General features: G+C 44.6%; 1 protein-coding gene and 1 long non-coding RNA gene across 3 annotated transcripts in view; one reads left to right on the top strand and one right to left on the bottom strand.

Moving 5' to 3' along the window:
• Nucleotides 1–649: 649 nt before the first annotated feature.
• On the top strand, nt 650–18,006 carry LOC138428333 (uncharacterized). 2 transcript variants are annotated; one of them, XR_011252388.1, is made up of 5 exons: nt 2,459–2,626; nt 6,929–7,006; nt 8,885–9,238; nt 16,007–16,278; nt 16,755–18,006. It is a non-coding gene; the product is annotated as an uncharacterized lncRNA (long non-coding RNA). The 2 variants fall into 2 exon arrangements; XR_011252389.1 differs by lacking the exon at nt 6,929–7,006 and having other exon boundaries at nt 650–2,626.
• Nucleotides 14,525–18,025, bottom strand: part of ATP8B1 (ATPase phospholipid transporting 8B1) — a 112,009-nt gene continuing 108,508 nt past the window's right edge. The window contains exons 27-28 of the mRNA XM_069568987.1: nt 17,417–17,547; nt 14,525–16,251 (exon numbers count right to left, since the gene is read on the bottom strand). Coding sequence (XP_069425088.1) covers nt 16,027–16,251; nt 17,417–17,547 — 356 coding nt within the window. The 3' untranslated portion in view covers nt 14,525–16,026. The remainder of the gene's footprint in view (nt 16,252–17,416; nt 17,548–18,025) is intronic.

Below are 18,025 nucleotides of genomic sequence, written 5' to 3' on the forward strand. Positions count from 1 at the left end.
CCAGGGGGGCAGAGGTAAGTGGGGGCCATCTTAGAGGCTGCCATCACAGCCCAACCAGTGAATTTGTCCTCTTCATCCTGCACGGAGACCCCAGAGGCTGGCTCATGTAGACACATCAATGGGCTCTCTTGTCTTTTGGGCAGATGTAGCCAGTGGGGAGCACTGGCAGGGATGGGGTGAGCTCGGGTACTTCCTGCTCCAGCTCCCTCATGGCAGGCTGGCTGCACCTTCACCTGAAGGCCACAGACTGTCATCTGAACTGTCCTTCATGAGTGAGTGTCATCTGATCCATAAAATTGGTGCACACAGAGATATCCCACCGTAAAGAGGAAAGACAGTGTGTCTATAAGACTGGGCCTGAAGATTCCCAGAGCACCTGCTTTGATGGCACTGTTGTCTCTTCCCCAAGCCACACCCACAGACTTGGGATTTCCGCACATCCAGTCTCTGACACGTGCCTAATAGGCTGGCACAAGCCAGTATTACAGCCTTGTTCAGGTGCGGCTCTGAAAAGACAGAGGTGGGATGTCCCTGGCCGTCCAGTGGTTAAGACTCTGTGCTTCCAACGCACGGGGCACAGATTTGATCCCTGGTCAGGGACATGCCACATGCTGTGCAGTGCAGCCAATAAATAGATAAAATCAAAAATAAAGATATAGTTTTTAAAAAGTTTCAAATGGGAATTGTCTCAGATGCTAGAACTCTTAGTGGATGACTGGCTTACTACTTAGGTGCATAGGGGACTACTTAGGTAGCATGAGGGACTGATGGACACTGGCTGAAGGGTTGACCAGTTAATCGGGCTTAGAAGGAACAAGATTAGAGGTTACGTATGGTGGTCCGGTGGGGAGGTATGTGGATGAATTTTTCTGAATGGGCTCGTAATGTGAAGATATCTTGTTCCATATAAACACCCCTTAGAAGGCATTTGGTGGAGAGGAGTCTTTGTAAACTGTGGATGTTGGCTTTCCCTTCCCCACCCTCCAAGTCCCCCAGTGCTTGTTCAAAGAAACCATACACAAAGTAGCTACAGTAACAGGCTGGAGGCTATGAATGGGTTCAACTACATGGGCTTTCATCAGGGCTGAACTGGCTGGCTGATTACCACTACAGAGGACCCAGCTGACAACAATGGAAACTGACTTTGAAGACTTCAGTCACTCAGTCGTGTACAACTCTGGGACCCCATGGACTGCAGCATGCCAGGCTTCCCTGTCCATCACCAACTCCTGGAGCTTACTCAAACTCATGTCCATCGAGTCAGTGATGCCATCCAACCATCTCATCCTCTGTCAGCCCCTTCTCCTCCCATCTTCAATCTTTCCCAGCATCAGGATCTCTTCAAATGAGTCAGTTCGTCACATCAGGTGGCCAAAGTATTGGAGGTTCAGCTTTACCATCAGTCCTTCCAATGAATATTCAGGACTGGTTTTCTTTGCGATGGACTGGTTTGATCTTGCAGTCCAAGGGACTTTCAAGAGTCTTCTCCAACACCACAGTTCAAAAGCATCATTTGCGGACTTGATGGGACACTAACCTTTGAGGTGACCCTGTGTCCCACTGGTGGCTGATGAATTGCATTTAACCCCCAGGGTGAGTGAAGTCGCTCAGTCGTGTCCGACTCGTGACCGCATGGACTGTAGCCTACCAGGCTCCTCTGTCCATGGAATTTTCTAGGCAAGAATACTGGAGTGGGTTGCCATTTTCATCTCCAGAGGATCTTCCCGACCCAGGGATCAAACCCAGGTCTCCAGTACTGCAGGCAGACACTTTACCATCTGAGCCACCAGGGAAGCCCTTTAACCCCCAAAAGAGGAAGCAACATGCCCATCAACTATAGAGCGAGTCACCGTCCAGACAGGATGTACCCTCCCTGCCTACAGGGCCAGCATCTGTGGACTTAGGATATGCCCTGTCCATCTCCACAGTACATAGCATCTTCTCTAACCAGGGAACACACTCAATGAAGAGTGACAAGGGGCTCATACGTTCTGGGGGCACTTAGCACAGAGCCTTACACTCAGTAAGTGCTTGATAACTAGCTGTTGGACAGACTGGTTTCGCCCAGCCTATCTCTCCGGAAACAGAACTTCCCTACAGCATCGCGGAAAAGAGTCCTAACCGAAGTTTGTTGGTGCTCACGAGGGAATGAAGTAATTCAATGAATGGCCTTGCTCTTCTCTCGTCCTCCGACTCTGGCCAGCTGGGGGTGCCCTCTTCTGGTGGTCCTGGCTGTTCCGTCCCCGCTCCCGCTCAGGGTTCTTCTGATCCCTGGGTGGAAATCCCCTTCGCTCCACTAGGAGCCAAAGCGGGGGTCAGCGTTCTAACACTAACAGGGCCCCCGCGGGCCACCGTAGCCGGCCGCCGGCTTGCGCTCCGGGATCCTGACGCCGGAGCCGCCATGCTGTCTCCGGGCACATCCGCGTTCCCACCCCTGGGGGCGCTTTCCCGGGTGCGCGCGCACCGCCCAGGTGCGGCGGGAAGGCGGGGCCTCATGGTGTCCTCGGGGCGACGCTCTCGGCGCGCTGTTTCCGAACTTACTCACAGGGCTCATTAGCGCTGCCTCTTGCGCTCGGTTTATTTGCTCCTCGAAACAGTTTCAGAGAGGGAAGAGGCGAAAATCCCTGTGAGCATCTCTCGGGCACGTTTCCCCGTCCCTGGGCCGGGAACGGGGTCGGGGGAAGCGGGGAGGGGAGGTTAATTGTTTGCTAGTTAACGAATCGGTCAAGCAGTCCAAAAAAAAAAAAAGCTTAATGTTTAAAACTGGTTTGAAATTGCAGACAAAAAAGTAGGGTTATGATTACGGTGAAGCTATTGATTTAAGGAACTGAAAACAACTTTCCTTTTCCTTGTAAAGTTAAATTTAAGCACTTCAATTTGTTCGTTAGTTTATTTCCGTGATTCCCAGAACTCCTTCATGGTTGTCAGCTGCTACCTTTATCTTACCATGTCTCCCTAAAAGTGAATGAAATTATTTCGAAATCCTGCTGTCCTTCAAGGAGGGTGAATAATGGGGCTCTAAAGCCAGATAGCCCAAGAAGCGGGGCTCTTGCTCTGTGCTTCGGTGACCCTGGTTCCATTCTTTAACCTCTCCGAGCCTCAGGGTTTTCGTCTGTAAAATGCTTACAACCCCCTGGAAAGGTTCCCTTTGTGAGGTTAATATGAGGTCAAGTTACACAGAAATGCCTAATATGTGCTCGGCATCTGGAGAGCCTTCTGAATTAGAACATAAATGGTATTGATAGTTAATCATTGTTCTTTTGTTTCACGATCCTGCAAAACCAAACCTTCAAGCCTTCAAACTGCTGAGGGCTGCTGGTGGGCCCTCCCAATCCCCTGTCCCACCCTCCTTCACCCCCAGTGAATTCTGGCCAGTATTCCAAGTATCTCAGGCTTTGCAGGTCCTTTCCACTGCCCCAAATGCCCTCTCTCTTGCTTCAGGCCATTAAATAGGAGCTTTCTGAGTCTCAAAACTCCAACTTTTCAGCTTCAACACCTTTCTTTACCTTATAGTTCAATGTAAGAAGTACAACAGTTGACTCTTGAACAACACGAGTTTGAACCAATTGAGTCGTCCACCTTTCCTTACCTTATAGTTCAGTGTAAGAAGTACAACGCTTGACTCTTGAACAACATGAGTTTGAACCAGTAAGAGTCGTCCTCCCCAAAAAATGCTGGCTTCCCTGGTGGCTCAGTGGTAAAGAACCCGCCTGCCAATGTAGGAGAGCAGGTTCGATCCCTGTGTCAGAAAGATCCCGTGGAGAAGGAAATGACAACCCACTCATGTATTCTTGCCTGGGAAATCCCATAGACAGGGGAGCCTGATGGGCTGCAGTTCATGGGATTGCGAAAGAGTCAGACATGACTTATGGACTAGCCAATAATAGCAATAGCATACTACAGTACTACACTCTGGGGGTGGTTGAATTTGCATATGGTTGATTATAAAGTTATATTTGGATTTTCTGCCAAGTGAGGATTAGTGCTGTGACCCCTCAACCCCCGTTTCTTTGAGTTGTCCTGTGTATAACATGGGATTTGGGGTAGCCTTGAAGAAAGGTGAAGACAGAATCAGATGGAAGAAGAGCCAGAGAAGCTTTCAAGGCAGTGAATCATGTCTCTGAAAGCAGTGAGGTGGACCTCAGGTAATTTTGAAGAGCAGTCATGGTGCCAGTTTAGCAGGAGCTGAGGCTCTTGGGGGGGGGGGGGGGGCGGGTCTCTGGGAGTCCCAGAGGCCCAGCTGGTAATTTCTTGGTTGATGAGGATTGTTTGCTGTTGGAGCAGATCCAGCTGAAGGTATTTTCACCCCAAGTCAGAAAATCTTAAATATCCCAGTCTTGGACAAACCCAGTAAATTGAAAAGAGCTCTTCTGGATCCATATTTACCTCAGTCATTCAGTCATGTCCAGCTCTTTGCGCCCCCATGGACTGTAGCCCATCAGGCTCCTCTGTCCATGGGATTTTCCTGGCAAGAGTGCTGGAGGGAGTTGCCATGCCCTCCTCCAGGGGATCTTCCTGATTCAGGAATTGAACCCGAGTCTCCTGTGTTGCAGGCTGATTCTTTACCTGCTGAACCTTGGAGGAAGCCCCCAATATTTACTCAAGATGTTTACAATGATGAAATCCTGATGCAAGTTTTAAAAAACTTGAACCATAGCTCTATTTTTAGAAATAGTCTTTAGTGTTACCTCTATTAAACTCTTCAAGAAGCCTATACTTTATGTTAGTTTCGCAAGATAAGTGGAGGGTAGGTGAGAATTTGAAAGTGAATGATTGCTAGAAGCCTCCTATAGGATTTCCATAGACTAGCTTACTCCGTAAGCAACTTGGCTCCATACCGGTTTTGTAATGAACCTGCAAGAAGAGTCCCATTTGGCAAATTGACCTCTAGCCTAAAGTTTGATTCTTATCACTTGGAAGAATTGATTCCTGATCCAACTGCTAGTGGGGCCCTCCCTCCTTGGCTTTACAGTCCAGATCTAGTATCATTAATCCCCAGTGGGTGGGAAGAAACGGAAGCATTCCAGGGCTTGTGACAACGCCTTGAGAATGCAGAACATTGAGATCATAGGTTATTCTGGAGTGAGTGACACAGATCCTGAATTTGGCAAGAGCACCCTGGCCTTTTCACCACCATACTTGGTTGGGAAGTTTAGATTTCTGTTAGAATTTCCCTTCCTCTTATATTTATTGTAAACACTTTCATTATAATTTGATTCAACTTTTGAGGCTGGGGAATTCCTTGGCAGTCCAGTGATTAGAACTCCTTACTTCGATTTCGAGGGACGTAAGTTTGATCTCTGGTTGGGGAGTTAAGATCCCACAAGCCATATGGCTCCTGAAAAAGTTTTGAGACCATTTTTTTTTCTTTCTCTTCTTTCTCTTTTTTATGACCCACTATTCAGCTTATAGAAAGTTAATTCCCCAACCAGGGATCGAACCCAGACCTTCAGCAGAGAGAGCGAAGAGTCCTAACCACTGGACTGCCAGGGAATTCCCAAAGCCAAATTTCTGATAATTTAAGAACTTGGAGAGTTATTTCTTCCTATGCATCCTACTAATTAGCTTATCTTAGCCGATAATTGATTGGATGGTGAATCTGTACTGGTCTTTGAATACGGGACATCCTCTCAACTTTTATTGATGCTGCCATTTATTCGACATGACCTTGGGGGCTTCCTTGGGGGCTCAGATGGTAAAGCGTCTGCCTGCAATGCAGGAGACCTGTGTTAGATCCCTGGGTTGGGAAGATCCCCTGTTGAAGGAAAGGGCAACCCACCCCAGTACTCTCGCCTGGAAAATTCTATGGATGGAGCAGCTTGGTGGGCTACGGTCCATGGGGTTGCAGAGAGTCAGATGCAAGTGAGCAACTTCACTTTCACTTCCTTTTTCTTAGGATGTTAGACTCTTCTGAGGTCAGAGAAAACAGGTGTGTGTAAATGGCCTGATAGAACACTGCTCTCAGTCAGTAACCATGAACAGGAAACCGCCTGGCTTGGGATTCCCAGGCACCCAAGTGGGCACAGTAAACCTTGGAGGGCTGTGGTCTAGGGAGGAACATGTGGGCTAGGGAAATCTTTTGAGAGGATATGTGACTTAAGTAGGAAAAAATACCAACTCAAACTAGCCTTTTTTGGTTTAAATATAATTTCTTTTGTTGTCATTGTTATTTAATTTTTTGGAGTTGTTGTTCACTTAACTCAGTCATGTCTGATTCTTTGCAACCCCATGGACTGCAGCACACTAGGCTTCCCTGCCCTTCACCATCTCCTGGAGCTTGCTCAAACTTTGTTCATAGAGTTGATGATGCCACCCAACCATCTAGTTCTCTGTCACCCCCATCTCCTTCTGCCCTCAATCTTTCCCAGCATCAGGGTCTTTTCCAATGAGTTGGCTCTTCGAGTCAGGTGGCCGAAGTATTGGAGCTTCAGCATTAGTCCTTCCAATGAATACTCAGGGTTGATTTCCTTTAGGATGGACTGGCTTGATCTCTATGCTGTTCAAGAGACTCTCAAGAGTCTTCTTCAGCATCTCAATTTGAAAGCATCAATTCTTTGGTGCTGAGCCTTCTTTATAGTCCAGCTCTCACATCCATACATGACTACTGGAAAAGCCATAGCTTTAACTAGACAGACCTTTGTCAGCAAAGTCCTGTGGTCACTGCTGAGGTTTACAAATTTGCTGGGGCTTCCCTGGTGGCTCAGATGGTAAAGAATCCACCTGCAGTGCAGGAAACCTGGTTCTGATCCCTCTGTTGGGAAGATCCCCTGTAGAAGGAAATGCAACCCACTGCAGTATTCTGGCCTGGAGAACCTCGTGGACAGAGAAGCCTGGTGGGCTACGGTCCATGGGGTCACAAGGAGTCAGACACGACTAAGAACTGAGACTTTGACTATGAGTGCAGCACTTTAACAGCATCATCTTTTAGGATTTTCCACACACTCCGGCTTTGTTCGTTGTGATGCTGCCTGAGGCCCACCTCACACTGCAGGATGTCTGGCCCTCGGTGGGTGAGCACACCTTGCGGTTATCTGGGGCATTGAGACTTGTTTAGTGTGGTTCTGTGTATTCTTGTCTCTTCTGCTTCTATTAGGTCCTTGCCATTTATGTCCTTTACCGTGCCCATCTTCGCATGAATATAGCTTTATAATAATTCTTGAAATCAAGTGATACTAGCTTCTCTGACTTTATTTTTCTTTCTCGTTTTGGCTATCTTAGGTCCTTGGCATTTCCACTTGAATTTTAGAATCAGTTTGTCAGTTCTTACCATAAAGAAACCTATGAAATTTTGATTGGGAGTGTGTGAATCTGTAGCTCAATTTCAGTTCCTTCTCCTCTGTTGTTTTGTATATAAAAGGTAGCCACCACACAGTTCTGTACCTGCTCTTCTCACAAAACAGTGAATCGTGGCGATCTTTTTGTCTGGTAGTCTCTGCTGTAGTTTCATGGTGTTCTACCGTCAGCACGTACTTTGCTTCATTTAACCAGTCCCCTGTGATGGATTTCTAGTTCACTGCCAGTGTTTTTTACAAACAGTGCTGCAGTACAGTAATTGTACGTGTCATTTCCCCTGTGGGAAAAATTTAGCTGCAGGATAAATTTGAGAAATGTGATTGCTAGGTCACAATGTATATACATTTGAAATTTTAATAGACATGATTAAGTTGCTAAGAGTTTTATCAATTTATATTCCTACCAGTAATAAAATAGGGGGTTTGTTTGCCATAGTTATCAATATTGCATTGCCAACCTTTTTCTTTTTTGCCAAGTTGATAGGTGAAGGTGGTCTACTAAAATCATTTTGATTTGGATTTTTCTTATTACAGATAAGCTTAAACATCTTTGTGTGTGCGTGTAAAAGCCATTTGTATTTCTTTTGCTGTGATTTCTTTGTGTGCTTTGCCCATATTTTCTTTTTTTCCTGTTGGATTGTTGGAGTCTTTCAGATCCAAGGAAGTCTTTGTTTTTTAGGATAATTAGCTTTTTGACGTGAGTTGCAAATATATTTTTATCCACTTTACCATTTATCTTCTTGTACTTTTTTTAAATAAGGAAGGCTTTTATGTTTTTATATTGAACTTACTAGTCTGAGTCTTTCTTTTGAGGCTTTGGACTTTGAGTCTTTTTTGTTCTGGATGTGCCAGGGGCCTTGTGGGATCTTAGTTCCCCAACCTGGGATTGAAACTGGGTCCTCAGTGAATACGCAGAGTCCCACCCGCTGGGCCACCGGGGAATTCCCTAGTCTTAAGTAGAAAGCCTTTCTCTACTCAGTCTACATTTGAATTTTCTCATGTTTTTCTTCTAGTGGTTTTATGACTGTTTTTGCATTTAAATCTTTTATTTCCTTGAAATTTATTCTACTGTAGTGTAAGGTATTCAGTTTGTTTTCCTGTTGTGCCAGTACTGTTAATTAAAAAGCCTGTCTGCCTCCCAGTGACCTTTGATCTCACCTTTATGTGTAGTAAATTTCCACGTATGTTTGGAGCTGTTTCTGGACCTTCTAAACTGTTCCATAGAACGTATAATCATGCATCAGAATCACATTGTTTACATTGCTTTTAAAATTATACTGTGATCTAATATATGGTGGGGGAGTCTCTCCACATTGCTTTCTCTTTTCGTTTCCTGGCTTTTATTGTAATAATTTTCATGTGAACTTGAGTCTGTCTATTAAAGAAAATTACTGGCATTTTTATAGAGATCGTATGCCTTTTATATACTAGGAAGACTCCACTCTTTACGGTGTTATAACTTATCTAAGAACACAGCATGGCTTTTGGTTGCTTAACTATTCTTCTGAAATCAATACTGTTTTAAAGCTTTGTTCATATAGGTCTTAATTGTCAACTTTATTCCTCAGTATTTTATCCTTTTTTTTTTTAAGTTGTAAACATAGTTATGGAGAAGGCAATGGCCACCCACTCTCGTATTCTTGCCTTGGAAGTCCCGTGGACGGAGAAGCCTGGTAGGCCACAGTCATGGGGTTGCAAAGAGCTGGACACAACTGAACAACGGTAGCAGCAAACACCGGCCTTGGACAGCACAGACTGGAGCCGCGGAGGCCCGCTTTTTAGAAAAGATTGGTTTTTTAAGTTAATATTGCAGTCAGTACTGCACGGTCCATGGTTGGTTAAACCCATGGATGTGGAACTACAGATACGGAGACCCAACTGTCAAGTTTTATGCGGATTTTCAGCTGTGCAGGGGCCAGCCTCTCCAACCCCTGCCTTGTTCAAAGGTCAGCAGTACTATCTTTTCCCCATTATGTCTTCTGTTTGTTGTTGCTGATGAATGAAAGTTATCCTTATGTTTGTTTTGTTCCCACTGTCTTGTTGAATTTACGTTCTTTAGTTGACCTTCCTGTGTTTTCCAAAAATACAACCATTATCACCTTCAACAATTGTAGATTTATTTCCTTTCCCACAATTATTATGCATCTAATTTATTTTTTTAATCTAATTGTGTTCAGACCGTTTTCCCTCCTTTAAACTTCTTTCTTTTTGTGTATTTGCTGTTATTTTTTGCATTGTGTTGTTTAGAATTGCTTTCAGCCACAAGTAGCAGAAACCCTAACACAGCTTAAACAAGGAAGGCTTTATTGTTCTCATACGGAAGCAGTCTGGAGGTCGGTAGTCAGTCAGCAGTTCAGCCATGTCAGTAATCTAATCTTCCTTCTGCCATCTGTCAACCCAAGTTGACGCATAAAATTAACCAGCACAATGGGTATGAGGTTTTCGTCTGTTGTAATGAAAATGTTGTGGAACTTGATCTATGTCGTGGTTACACAGCACTGTGAGCTAATGTCCTAAATGCCTGAGTTGCACACTTTAAAATGGTTACTTTTAAGTGACATGAATTTCACATCAACCGAAAAAATACCAGAAAAACGGATTTTCTTTTTATACAAAACAAAAACAATGGTAAAACTACCATAGATTTCAGGGTTATACTTGCTTATTTGGGGATCAGCTTAAATGTCTTCTCTGCATATAAATATGAAAAAGTGATGATGCCTCTGATGGACACTGCTGATGGGCTAGCTCACTGCTCATTTCCAGCGTGATGGTTAATTTTATGTCAGTTAGGGTAGGCTGCTGCGGCCACTATCTAACATCATACAGAGAAATTAACTCAAAGTGAACCAAACTATTTGAATATAAGACCTGAAACCATAAAACTCCTAGAAGAACATGTAAGTGGTAAGTTCTTTGATATCAGTCTTGGTGATCATTTTTTTTTTTTTTTGATTTGACATGAAAAACAAAGGCAATAAAAGCAAAAGCAAACAAGTGGGACTATGTCAAATTAAAAAGCTCCTGAACAGCAAAAGACATCACTGGGAGAAAATACTTGCCAGTCATTTTCTATATGGGGTTAATATACAAGGTATATAAAGAATGCCTACAATTCAACAGGAAAAAAAACCCAAAAAACAATTAAAAAATAGGCATTTTTCCAAAAGAGACACACATAGCCAACAGGTACATGAAAAGATACTTCACATCACTAATTATCAGGAAAATGTAAATCACAGCCACAGTGAGATACCACCTCCCACTTGTCGGAATGGCCGTTGTCGAAAAGACAACAAATAACAGATGTTGGCAAGGATGTGGAGAAAGTGAACACTGGCAGGCTGCAGTGCATGGGGTTAGAAAGAGTCAGGCGTGGCCGAGCAGTAGCAGCAGACTCTTGAATACCACGGGGGTTGGGCACCGACATCCCCTAGTACCGCCCCCGCTCCGACACACACACACACTGTCAAAAATCTGTATAACTTTACAGCTGGTCCTCTGCATCTACAGATTCAGCTGTCAAGACCGAATGGTACTATGGTGTATTTTTTGAAAAAAAGTAACATATAAGTGGATTCATTCAGTGCAAACCTTTGCTGTTCAAGAGTCGGCTGTATTGACACTGTATCCTGCAACTTAACTGTTTTTTGTGTATTAGCTTTTACAGTTTTGTGGGTGGAGTCTTTGAAGTTTTCTGTGTGTATATCACATCATTGGCATTGACTCATTGGTTGTTCAGTAGTATTTTATTTAAAGTTCACATATTTGTGATTTTTTCCAGTTTTCTTCTTGTGATTGATTTCTAGTTTCATACCACCGTGGACGGAAAGATGCTTGGTATGATTTGTCATCTTAAATTAAGAAGACTTGTTTTGTGGCTTAACATATGATCTACCCTTTAGAAAGTTTCGTGTGCACTTAGGAAAAACATCTATTCTGTTACTTTTGGATGAAATGGTCTGTGTGTATCTGTTAGATCCGTTTCCTTTAACATTGTTTAAAACAAATGTCTCCTTATTGGTGTCCTATCTGGTGATCTATCCATTCATGAAACTTCGGTATTGAAGTCAACTACTAAGAGAGAGTGAGATAGGGTAGTGGGACTCTCATAGTACGACTTCACAGACTGTTGCCTCTTGCTGTGCCCTGGAGATGGGAGCTGGTAAAAAGCTTTCTCTGTTGGTCACAGTCCTGTGGGACCTACTGAGCATAAGCCCCACTTGGCACCATAGCCAGATAATCAAGGGTGTCCCCTAAGCTGTAGTCACAAAAACCAGGGTACCTGATGTAAAGCATGATACCAGATACATGTGAAAGCTCCCTCCTGAGACACACTGGTGCTCTAGACTGCAGCATAGGAAGGGCATAAAGATGGTGCCAACTGCGGGGAGAAAAGGAAACCTAGAGTAAAAAGAATAAAAAGGATGGTGTCCTGCCAGCAGGAGTGAGACAAAGGGAGCCAACAAAGATGGTGTCTGCCAGCCTCTGTCCTGGGAGGGTGCCCCTGCAGGCCCCCAGACAGGTGTTAAACCAGACGGCCTGCCCCTCGGGCCAACGCTCGAACATAAGCAGTAAGCCTCTTACATGAAGTCCGGTGCATCTCGGTTGGCCCCGTCTCTGCTGGACCCTGGTGCAGGTGAGTCTGAAGGGATGAGCTCTTTAATAGCGATTTCTCTTTGCTGTGACCTTTGGGTCTTATAGATGTGAGTCCCTTTGGCTTTCAAAGCTGGATGTGTCCGGGCCTTGTCTCAGGTGCAGGCCTTAAATGTTGGGTTGCCTGATGTGAGTTATAGCCTGTGTTCCTCGTGGAGCAGCTCTGAGTTTAGGGTACCAGGGGTGGTCTTTTTCAGTAAAATTGTGTCTCAGCTTTTCCCACCTGCTGTGTTTTTCCTTGAGTCCCTTAGCACATTGTTGTTTTTGATTTCCTTTCAGAGGAAATTGTTCCATGTGTAACTACAGATTTGGTGTGTTTGCAGATGGAAGTGAATTCAGGGTCTTCCTATGTCACTATCTTAAACTGGCCTCATTCTATGGCAAAGTAGTATTCCATTATATGGCTCTACCCCATTTGTTTACCTGTTGGTAGATATTTAGGTTGTTCTTGCTGTTGGTTAGTCACTAAGTCATGTCAGATGCTTTTGCAACCCCACAGACTGTAGCCCACCAGGTTCCTCTGTCCGTGGGATTTCCCAGACAAGAATCCGGGAGTGGGTTGCCATTTCCTCCTCCAGGGGATCTTTCCGACCCAGGGATGGAACCAGGGCCTCCTGCGTTGGCAGGTGGATTCTTTACCACTGAGCCATCAGGGAAGCCCCAGATTGTTTCTACCTTTAAAAAAAGGTAAAGATCTTACTTACTTTTGGTCGCGCTGGGTCTTCGCTGCCGTGTGCTGGCTTTCTCCGGTCGGGGTGATCGAGCTTCTCGCTGCGGTGGCTCGTCTTGTTGCAGAGCATGGACTCTAGGGCATGTGGGCTCAGCTGTGACACACGGGCTTCGCTGCCCCGTGGCACATGGAATCATCCCGGACCAGGGTTTGAACCTGTGTCTTCTGCATTAGCAGGCAGCTTCTTAACCACTGGACCACCAGGGAAGACCCTGTTTCTACCTTTTTGGCTGTTGTAAATAGTGCTTCTGTGGACATTCAGGTGTTTAAGTATTTGAGTACCTTTTTTCAGTGTTTGGGAATATATGTGTCTACACACTGCACACGCCTAGGAGAATTGCTGGGTCATCTGGTAATTCTGTTTAACTTGTGAGGAACTGCCGAACTGTGTTCCAGAGTGGGTTCAGTGTCTTACATTTCCATCTGCAGTAGATGGGGGGGGGGGGGGGGGTTACAATTTCTCCATATTTTTGTCAACACGTTATTTTAATAGTCATTCTAGTGGGCGTGAAGTAGAATCTCATTATGGTTTCGATTTGTACTTCTCTTTCGACTAATGATATTGAGGATGTTTTCATATGCTTATAAGACATTTATAATCTTTGAGAGAATGAGTATTCCGGTCAAGAAAATTATTTTTACAGTGTTTATTTTAAGGGCCTCACCCAATCTCTGCTTCTTCCTGCAATGCTTCGTTTTCCTCTCAGTGTTTCGTGAGGCCTTTGTGTATTTATAAAGGAACCACAAGTTTTATTGCAGCTCTAACTTACTAGCAGATTCTGACAAGACTTCTAGAAGCTGTCTTAAAATTTTCCTAAGCTTCGTTCACATCATATGAGGGCAGCAACTGTTAAAACATTTAGATTCCATCGGGGTACATTTTGCTATCACGCCGGACGCTCTTAAGAACCATTTTCTCTCCACCAGTTGTCTTTACTCAACAGTTTCTGGTCCTGAGTGTCAGCAGGAACCTTTAGGTGGTGCTCTCTTGTTAGAAACATTTGTTCCTCACCAGTTGAAATACAGTAGCATATCCTAAGGAAGAGTGGCCTTTTTTTTTTTTTTTAAAGGGACCATCCCCCAGGTCTGCTCAGGTTTTCTCATACCATTTCTATTACAGAGGCTAATAATCTGGTCTGTCTCCTCCCCATCGCCCCACTTCCAGTGGGTTGCCCTGATGCCGACATGAAATTCTGCTCCGGAAGCAGGCTACCTGGTATAGAAGAGCAGAGAGTGGGGTCCTGATGTCCTACCTTACAAAACACCCCAAGAACTAGAACTCTCTCATCACCTGCTACTACTACTGATACCCCCCCACCAAAGTCCTCCATTTCTGTCCTTCAAAGAACCTCCTCCTCTGCAAGGGAGACGGGCCATTTCCCTAATGGGGCCCAGCCTGCCTTCCTGCCCAGGAGCTGACCACCTGTTCCGTGTGTCAGACTTGGCCCTCCCAGTCCCTACCTGCTCTCCTGCCCTTCAGCATCCTGATAGTTTCCCTTTGCTTATTTTTCTGCCAGCCCTTCACCCTGTACTTCTGAACTTTGTCTCCCCACTTCCCAGCCCCTGCTTTTGGTCAGGGGTTACTGTTGCTTTTATTTTACCTCCAGAGAGCTGAGGTCACTTGGATGAATTGTCCCCCTTCTCATATCCTAAGACGCACTCTCCCTGGATACAATTGTTCTTACCAACTGTTAATCCATACTCTGACTCTGTAGTCAGAGCCTCTTGTCTCAGCCACTTCGCCCCTACACTTAGTACCCTGTCTGCAGCTTACTTCTCACCACAAAGGACCCCTGTGGTTCCTTTAGAAACCAGGCAGGCCTAAATAAAGAAATACTTTAACAGATTGTACTTCCCCCCAATTTTACCAAAGTGTTTATTTTTTAAACAAAAATATACATTAATCTCAGATTTACAGAATATAGAAATAATTTATCCAAAACAATTTGCATTTTAAAATTAATATTGCACCCAGCCATGGAAGTCTTTGACACATTTGCATTGTCGACCTTTCCCACAATTCGCAAAACGGGAGAGAAATCTGAAACTGACAGAATTACACAAGCTAACTTTTCTTTACAAAAAAAAAATAATAACCTTACAATTTTTTATTTACAAGATAAAAGTTGTAAACTTCCAGAAATTCACTTCCATAGGATAAAGAGCTACACATTCTTTGCTTATACCTGGACAGTGAACTATTTACACACTGCGCTTTCCTCACAAGGAACGGGAATGAATATTGTGAGCATTCACAACCTAATGGTAAGGAACAGAATTATTGAAGACACTTCTGTGTCCTCACGGGGACACGGAAATGAAAGTGTAAAGCACAAAGGATGAGAAAAGCCCCTGGATAAATGACTCCTACCTCTTTGAGGCCAGTTTCCATAATTGCCAAAGTTATCTTCAATTTTAGAAGGATACACTATTAGCCTTAGGAATATGGCTACCCAACAGCCGTTTCTCTTAAGTAGAAAAGAATGAGGTCTCTGTTTTATGTCCCTTATAAAACACTTTACACATAGGCAGGCACAAAAGTTTGCTTTTCAAAAGAAAGCTTTGCAGAATATTCTGCAATTTATCACTGATACCCTCAGTTTTTAAAAGCTTTTTTAAAAAAAAACCCATAAATATTTAAATGCATCTTTTTAAAAATCGACAATAGACAGTAAACTCACTTTGTTCTATAGGAACTGGCTGAAATAATATACAATAGTAAGAGTAAACGTACGTAAGGTACTTTTTTAACCGGGTAGTAAATCGAAACAGACTCAGACCTTGTGTTTATGAAATGTGAAGTCATTTTTGTTGATTGAACTGAATTAAATCCACATGAGAACATGAAATCATGCAGTCCCATTATCAACTCTGAAAAAGACCACTTAGCTTTTAGGAGATGAGCATTCATGAGTCTTCCGTCATTACTATCATAAGGTCTTTGTTATAGTAAGGTAGGCTCCTGGGAAAAAAAGGAGCCTCTGGGAGATTCCTGACAAAGATCCCAGACAGGAAGAGCTTACTAATTTTATAAAACGATACCATCTGAACTGAAACAGAAGACGTTTTCAAATTCTCTTGTCCTAGATTGAGACGGAGTTAAAAATGTTCACTTTGAATCACAACAAAACATCAGCATCTGAATAATCTTGACTTTTCAAAAGGTCTTCTTGGGTTGGACGATTGCCACAGCAAAACCAAGTCGTTTGCTGAATAGGTTCTTGTCTTCAGCATCCTCGTGACAAGTTCAGTTTCTTACAAAAAGTTCCCAGTCTCTCATAAAAAAAAAAGACAACGACGTTTCCTTCGTGTGATTGTTTTTCTACAGGTCACCCGGGAGCCGGTGCCTCAGCTCTCCACGGTGCGCCTGTACTCCGCCGACCCGTCGGCGATGACCCCGTCCAGGGGCGAGCGCTTCTTGCGGATGCTGCGGCCGGAGGAGATGAGGTCGGCGTAGCCGCGCTGGTGCGAGAAGGCATAGGCCGAGCGCCGCGTGGACACGTCCCGGCGGAACACGTGCTGGCGCCGCTGCCACTGCTCTTCGGCTTTTAGCTGCTTCCGGTGCTTCTGAATCTGCAGAAGCGGGAGAGGCAGGACCGGGTGAGGGAGAGCCCGGGGGCCGAATGGAAACGCGGGTCTCTGCCCGCAGAGGGAGCCCCTGACTGACTGAGACCCCACACCCGCCTCCCTGAGGGGTGGGCATCTCCAGCTTGGCTTTAGAGAGGAGGAAGCGGAGGCAGAGGTTCCATGAGGCTTGCGAGCTCTCAGAGCTAGAAACAGGGCAGCCAGGACTCCCACTCCTCAACTGGTGCTCTTTCCAGTGCACAGGGGGGACTGGCCCAGTTTTAGAAAAGACCCTTAGTGTCTCTGGGTGTTTAATGCCCACTCTGTTCAGTGGGGGCGGGAGATACAGAGGACATGAAGGTTCCTTGCTGCCTGGCAGCTTCTCTCCCCTCCTTTCTGATGAGATGGAGCTTATCCAGGTGCCCTCCTCCTCGTCCTCACAGCTACACTCCTCCTGGGATGTGGACTCCACCCGCAGGGTGGGACTGATTGATACCTTTGTTCTCGACTAGTCCAGGAATGGGCATGTGCCCTAATTTTGGCTCAAGAGACATGAAGGGAGTATGGTGAGCCCTTCCCAAAGTCGCCAGGATCCTAAGGGAAAGCTCCAGGAAAATCCGTCTGTAATCTTCCCCTGGATACTGACATGGCAGGATGCAGTGCCAGGAACTGCTGTAGGCATCTTTCAGAAAGATGAAGCAAACAGTGGACACAGCAGAGGAGAGAGCAAGAAAGAAACCCAGCCCGCTGCTCACTGCCTGACCCTGAAGCCTGTTCTGTGAGTGGAGGTGGTACGTTATCACAGAGTCCTTTTGAGCCCTGTCTTCCTGATCCTTGCAGCTCAAAGGATCCTGCTATAAGAGGTGACATTTGTCTTTAAATGGGGGGGAAAAAAATCCCAACCTGTATGCAGGGCAAAATACTAATAGTATAATTGCTAAATTGAGAGGGTAGATGTATATACTGTTCTTCCTTTTTAATAATAAAAATAAGCAAATAAAAATACCATTCCCAAGGGACTTGTTTGCATGGTGGAGTTAAAGAGAAGTAGTCCTAAAAGCAGACCAAACTTCCTAAGAGCTGAGAATTTTGCAGGAAAGTTGCTTTGGAGAAAGGCTCTGATTTCTGTGAGAGGCACTCCCGAGTTAGGAGAAGTCTGTTTTTTTTCCTATACCTTATCGCTTTCTGATGGCCAGATGGTCATTGACAAGAAGCGAATGGCAACAACGGGCAGCAGGCACACAGCAACGGTCAGGATGATGGTCAACCAAATATATGGCTGTCTCAGAGCATTTGAAGCCGTGCCTGGAAAAAGCACAGAGAATGACTCACAATGGTCCTTTCATCCCAGGGAGGGGAGGGCATGGCTAATATTCCACAGTCCACAAATGGATTCTCTCTGGTAAACTTTTACAGATTGCCCTCCCCAGAACATTCCATCACCACTCATTGTGGTGATGTTCGTTTAAAATGAACATTTTAAAACCAGACTAAGCAAAGCAGAGGTAGGATCATAAATTCTTTGGAACAAGGCAGATGTATATAAGTGAATAAATAAGGAAAAAAGGTACATTTGTTGGCACTGAATTAATTAGAAATGCAAAGGTAGGCAATTTATACCTTTGGATTTTTTTTTTTCCAAGAACCTAAAAAAGCACTTTCCTATATATACCTGTGGCTGATTCACGTTGATGTATGGCAGAAACCAACACAATACTGTAAAGCAATTATCCTTCAATTAAAAATAAATTTTTTAAAAAAGAACTTTCTAATTTATACCTTT

Source organism: Ovis canadensis, chromosome 23 (genome assembly GCF_042477335.2).
Source record: "Ovis canadensis isolate MfBH-ARS-UI-01 breed Bighorn chromosome 23, ARS-UI_OviCan_v2, whole genome shotgun sequence".
In the NCBI taxonomy this organism is placed as follows: Eukaryota; Metazoa; Chordata; class Mammalia; order Artiodactyla; family Bovidae; genus Ovis; species Ovis canadensis.